The following is a 6,160-nucleotide window of genomic DNA, read 5'->3' as shown; positions in this document are numbered from 1 at the left end:
ATTGTTTCTTAATCTACATGAATATAGCTAGAGAAATACGTACAGTATTTTGAAAATATTCATTTTTATGTAATTGGCGAGCATTTGAAATTAACAGTCCAATTTTTGACCAAAAAATGAAGATTAAATTGTACATATAAAATCTAAAATTCAACGTATCGAAAATCCCCTACGTATTTCTCTAGCAATATTCATGTAGATTAAGAAACAATTTTTTAATTTGTTCCAGATTCAATCCTACGACACTTACACTGCGTGCCGCGGAGGACCTCAAATTTAACCAGGCTCGCGGAAACTGCTCTACCGCCGCTATTTTTCAACTATTTGCTGCAAAAATTTTTGTTTAAATACTTCAATACATGCTTAAAAACATCCTTGAATATTATTATCTTCTTACCCTTCCTTGCACCGAAAAAAAAGTCGTAAAAATACGCTTCTTTTTCACAAGTTACAGTGGAGTAACCCCTTAAAAGAAGAAGAATATTGAGATTTAAAAAATATGTGTACTAATAATTTACGATAGCTGTCATTTGTTCACTGTTATTTTAGCACTCTTTTATTGTTAATAATTTTAAAAAGTAATAAATTTGAATAGTATTTGATGTCTATTGTTAGAAGGTAAAAGTGATGAACATGCTACTTTATTTTTAGCTGAAAGAATTTGAGTTACGTAAATAACTGCAAATATCTCTTTAAATGATCATTAACCGCAACGTTCCGTACTTCTCATTTTTCTTTCTTTCTGCGTTCTCATGTAAGGAAGATATTCTTGGCGTGCGAGAGATATCGGAATCGTACAGGTGGAGAAAGCTTCATTAATTTCAGCTCTTTTCAATTCTCGACGAATCGTCGAGAATTGTCGAAGTCGTGTCGGCACGACAGGATTTTCATTAAAGCTATCATGTCCTCATTTCTTGAGAATTCCGAACTCCTTACCTACGCAGGTTATTACACCGTCCGCCTGCGTCATCGGGATTTTCTCGAAGAGGCAGATGCATCGACCGTCGCGACATTCCGTTTGGCTCACCCGCGCTTCGCATTGCTCAGTGAAGGAACAGGACTCGTTCACGTTCGCCGCTAAAATAATTTTCAGAGTACATTCGCTGTAAGTGGTGGAATGTAAATGAAAAATTCTAAATGTGCCGCAGAACAATATTTGGAGAAATACTCTAATATATACTGTTGTGTGTGTATAATTATATATACTATATGTACCTTATACAACAATAGATAAAACTTTTTTTGAGTTTAGCGTATGCTGAATATCGAATTTTTTTAACATTCTAAACTGCACTTATTATTGTACTTACTGTATCAGATAATTTTTAAAAGTTTTCTTTGCTAAACGCGTGAAAGAGTTTTTCTTTTTATTTTCATTAATTATTTATCAACTCATTAACGTAGCGAATTTCTCATGCGTATATTAATCTTGAGCTTGAACATTACAGTTTACTCGATTAGGATAATCGGGTCAACTTGTGCTTGATCGCAAGAGATTTGCACGGTTTACCATGTGATATCATGTACGAAATCGCAATTAATGGATACGGCAACTTGGCCGAGAAGGAAATAGAATTATTCTCGATCGAGATAGCACCAGCCCATTTAGCCAAGCAAGTGCATTCGCGTATGGAAATTAATCGCACTGACATATGCTGGTTCGCTTTTCCCGAGTAAAATTTCTTTCATCTGCTTATTATTTTGTGCATAAATAAACTATGAATAAACTATGAATAAACTACAAATAAACTATGGTTACATCAATATCTTAACACAGAATTTTAGAGTTAGTTTCCTCCGAATAACTATACATATTGCTGTCGTTAATAATATTGACACGCGACACTATTTCATAATGTCGCAGCTTAGAAATTTTATGAAAGAGAAGTCACTTCAATTTTCTCCCTGTGAATTGAGATTTTCCTTGGAAATACTCATATATTTTACATACGATCGTAAAGAAACCACATGCAGAACAGTACATGCAGAATGCCAGAAAGCATACCAACTTACCGTGTCCGCACTTGTCGATATGGTTCGTGACCTCAAATTCTTCCTTGCAGGCGCACTTGTTCTTCTTCGGTTCGCAGTAGGAGCCAGCAAATCCGCACTCTTTATCCGCTCGACAGTCGTCGCCAAATTTTTGCTTGCCCCTACCGGATAGATCTGAAAAGATACGATTGTTAAAGGAACAAGATATTTATATTACATGTTAAACATTTCTAACTGCTAATGATCGCATCTCGCATTACATAGTCTCGTTAAAAAAAAATCGACCTTATATTATCCTGGAATCTATTACAGTTTAAGCTCGCTTTAGATAATCTATAACAATTTGTCAGAATTCAGAATAAAATTCTATTTATATTTATATATATCGTGCAATACGCGATAAATGTTTGAAGAATCCAAGTACGTATATATTTAAAATATGATATTAAAACACACACAACAAAAATACATAGCTTATAAAATTATAAATAGAGTTATATATTTTTTTTCTAAAATTTGACACGAGATTTATAAATCCTTTAAATTTAATTTTACAGTTATTTGATATAAAAAGAAAAACTTTTAATTTTTCCTTTGCTTCTTTTAATCAAGATTTTGAATTTCAAATTTATCAAAAACTTTATTGCACAGAGTTGAAAGATATTGGTGCAGAGAATATATTGCACCAAATTTTTGGTTGGCACCCATATACAGACATTTTCTCGATACACACACATGTTCAAATATGCAGAAAAAAGTGTGTAACCAAAAAAGAGCAATAAAATTGACAATATTACAACGACTGCAAATTTCACATAAAAATTCGACATACTTTCTCAATTTTTAGTAGAATGTTAATGATGTCTTATAAAAGAGCTGACTAGTCCCTCTTTCAGGGACACCTGATTGCTGTATTGTCGATGAATAATGGTCCATCTATAAGTTCCACCCTACGACGTACAACAAAAGGCTCTTCTCTTGCCTTACATAATACGTGCTGATTTGGAAAAATATCTGCAAGTTTTATGAGCCTCGAGGTCGTTAAAAGAAATGAAATGATTCCAGCTCGCCAGAAGACAAACTCTCTCATCACCGTCATGAATTTCTCAAGCGACGTTAAACAGTGCGTGTTTTTCGCCTTCACGTAAAAATGCAATCACAAAATATTATATAGCAAAACGTGTAGCAAACGGTGTAAATAAGATTGAGCGTTATGAATTGGATTTCAGGTTACTAATTATAAAACAAATAAGAACTCGTTATTTTATTGCTTATACATGTCAACGTGTTATATAAACTGCTCGCCAGAAAGCATATGTATATATGAGAAAAAAAAAATGTTGTACTACATTAGCCAATAGTCGACTGCAGTCTAACTAAAAATAATCTTCCTCATTTAATAAGAATATTAATAAAACAAATAACATTTTATCAAAACAAGAGCATTTATTGCATTTGTTTTATTAATGCTATCATTAAATTAACAAGATTGTTTTCAATTAGATACTGCCTATTAACATCGTTATACTACATCATTTTCCTTTTCCGTTCGTGCTTGCAGTGGTATATATACAAATTTTTTATTGTTATATTTCATTTTGTTTTTAATGTAAATTGCTTTTAAATTTTGATAACAGTATAGTAATCTTTTGGGAAATAATGCTGTTGGTGCCATATTTATATCCACGCGTCATTGATTCGGACCGCATGGAAATTGCATAGAGCTGGAAGCAAGGATTACATTGCACGGGCTGCACACACCCTCTGGAAAGTTTACACGCGGGTTGCTAGTTGGCCAACCGCGGAAATTTGATTAGTGCACAGTGCCGACTTCAATTACACAGACGTTTAGATTGATTTCCTTCGTGTTTCTTTTATATGCAATGCATAGATTCGTGCCCATTTCTCAATCGAGTAAACGGTTAAACCTATTTCTCCCGAGATAATTCCACCGACTGTAATTTAATCAATTACAGTATTGCAACTTAAACGATTCAACGTGACCTTGTGTAGCGTCGAGTTAACTAAAGATTGCGCGGATTAATTTCTTCTATAATTAGTTCTTCCATAAGCGCACTGAATTTTCGAAGAGCGAGAGCTTTAGTGAACTTTTAAGCTGGTGATCCCATGTACATCCTTTTTTCTCTGCAGACCGCCCTAATTATATATAATAATACCGTGCTGAAAATTATCAGAAAACGCCAGGCACCTCTCTCTTAGGGTTAAACAATCCATTCGCGCGGCGACCTGGAAAGACCTGGGATCAAGGGTGGCGACTATTCGACGGCTCGAAGTTAAAATGGCGCCAGGCGGGTCAATCTACGCGTTAAAAGTGGGTCAGTCCGTTTCTATGGCACGCCGCCAATGCTCTCACGTGTAAAACCTCTCACAGCTACCAATGTCGACTACCCTCCTTTTTCTTTTTTTTTTTTGCATTACTTTCTGGCCTGTACACGTATAACGTCCATTCGAAGGCACATGCACGCACACACTAAGCTGTTTGTGCGTGTCTCTTAATCGGTTCCATTATCGAAAATCGAACCGAAAGACGCGCATTCGATTGAATGAACTGACAATGAGAATGACAACAGCAGAGATGTTACTTTTCCGAGTGTCGATATTTTAAAATAGGAATTATTATTACAGTATATAAGCAGGTGTAATTTAAGTACCACAGTACAAAGTTTTGTTGCGTCACTTTTAACTTGCTTATTTCGAACATAATACGCAGATTTTTTTCAAACATTATGTATTCATAAAGTTTCTCGTGGTCGTTACTTAATTAATTTTCTAAATTGAATGGATCCTGAATGAATTTCCCTACTCTGATGCAAGCTTTCTTCAGCTTTCGCAATCTCGATACTTTAGCACAGATATTTTTCTTCTTATCGTGAAAAGCGCAACAATTAATCATTTCATCAAAGTGTTAACAAGATTAATTAATCTTGTTAATATCATACAATTTTGACGAGAACATTAATTATAGAGAGTGAACATTTTGTTTTTTCTCCAAAGCAAAAGCAATTGCTAACATATTGTTACCAATTGTTACAAATAATAATCGTCTTATTTAAGGCTCAGCATTTAAATATTTTGTTTAAAATTATCTTAATTTAATGCAAAAAATATGCCAAGTTGAAGTATTAAGTGGATTCTGTTGGTTGGAGACATGGACGGATGACAATTATTAAAAATTTTCCGCTTTCTAAAAGAAATTGTCTTTAGGTAACTAGCGATCGTGAAATGTGGCAAAAAGAGCAGATCCGAAACGTAAATTTGACAATGAGTTGCATGCGAATCTTTTTGCTAGAAAAATTCGTATAAAAAATAACAGCTTAATATTATGTAGAGCATATCCTTCTATTATATTACAATTTAAAAATTTCTGTTAAAAATATGAATTATGAATTATTGTATGCTGAAGATGGCCCAAAATGGAGCCGAAACGTCCACGAACATTTAAGTAAAATAATTCTAAGAAAAATATTGTGCATGAATACCGCACGTGTATTCTCATTATTCCTCTTATCATTTAACCTTAATAATATTATAATTTTAAAAGCGGTAATAATACTTTTAATTATAGCTCATAACATTGATAGTCTCTTTCGATGGCGACGCTCTGTCTCGGCGGGGGCGGCGATCTCACCTGCGATTAGCAATGCCATTACACTCTCCTTATACTCTCGTTACACTCTCATTATTGCTCGTAACTTGAGAAGATTAATCGTTATAAGATGTTCGAGGTGTTCCCATGGACACTTAAGTTACATGGAATGGGTTGGGTCACGACAGGATGATAAACATGCTCAGAATGCACGAGTCTACTAGAAAGGATTTTTCTAGACTGATAAAGACCTCCGCACTTTACAAGCTTTTATAGTCGCTCTCTGCGTGGCAAAGAGAAAAACAAGCAATACGCAGAATGCCTATCTTATCTAATGTTGTACATACAATGAGAATTTATTCCTATAATCAGTGCCACGCGAAATACTACATTAGCGCGCAAAAAGTTGGGCATGTTTATCAAATAAAGTTTACAGTATAAAATTTCAACAACATCGAAACAAAATTACATGTTTCAATATATTTCCATTTTTGTCGTCATTTTTCAAAAGAAATTTTTCAATTCCCGTCTCAGAAGACTTCGTTTTTCCAACTTCGTTTA

General features: G+C 34.2%; 1 protein-coding gene across 2 annotated transcripts in view; it reads right to left on the bottom strand.

The window, feature by feature from the left end:
• The window catches only part of LOC105460210, a 17,930-nt gene extending 12,094 nt beyond the window's left edge, over window positions 1-5,836 (bottom strand). For both annotated transcript variants that reach the window (XM_011706649.1, XM_011706656.1), the window contains exons 1-3: window positions 5,642-5,836; window positions 2,014-2,166; window positions 937-1,077 (exon numbers count right to left, since the gene is read on the bottom strand). In XM_011706649.1, the coding sequence (XP_011704951.1) occupies window positions 937-1,077; window positions 2,014-2,166; window positions 5,642-5,660 (313 nt within the window). In that variant the 5' untranslated portion in view covers window positions 5,661-5,836. The remainder of the gene's footprint in view (window positions 1-936; window positions 1,078-2,013; window positions 2,167-5,641) is intronic.
• Between the last annotated feature and the right edge of the window lie 324 nt (window positions 5,837-6,160).

This window comes from Wasmannia auropunctata, unplaced genomic scaffold (genome assembly GCF_000956235.1).
Source record: "Wasmannia auropunctata unplaced genomic scaffold, wasmannia.A_1.0 LD336101.1, whole genome shotgun sequence".
NCBI lineage: Eukaryota > Metazoa > Arthropoda > Insecta > Hymenoptera > Formicidae > Wasmannia > Wasmannia auropunctata.
This window is presented reverse-complemented; position numbering and strand designations above follow the sequence as displayed.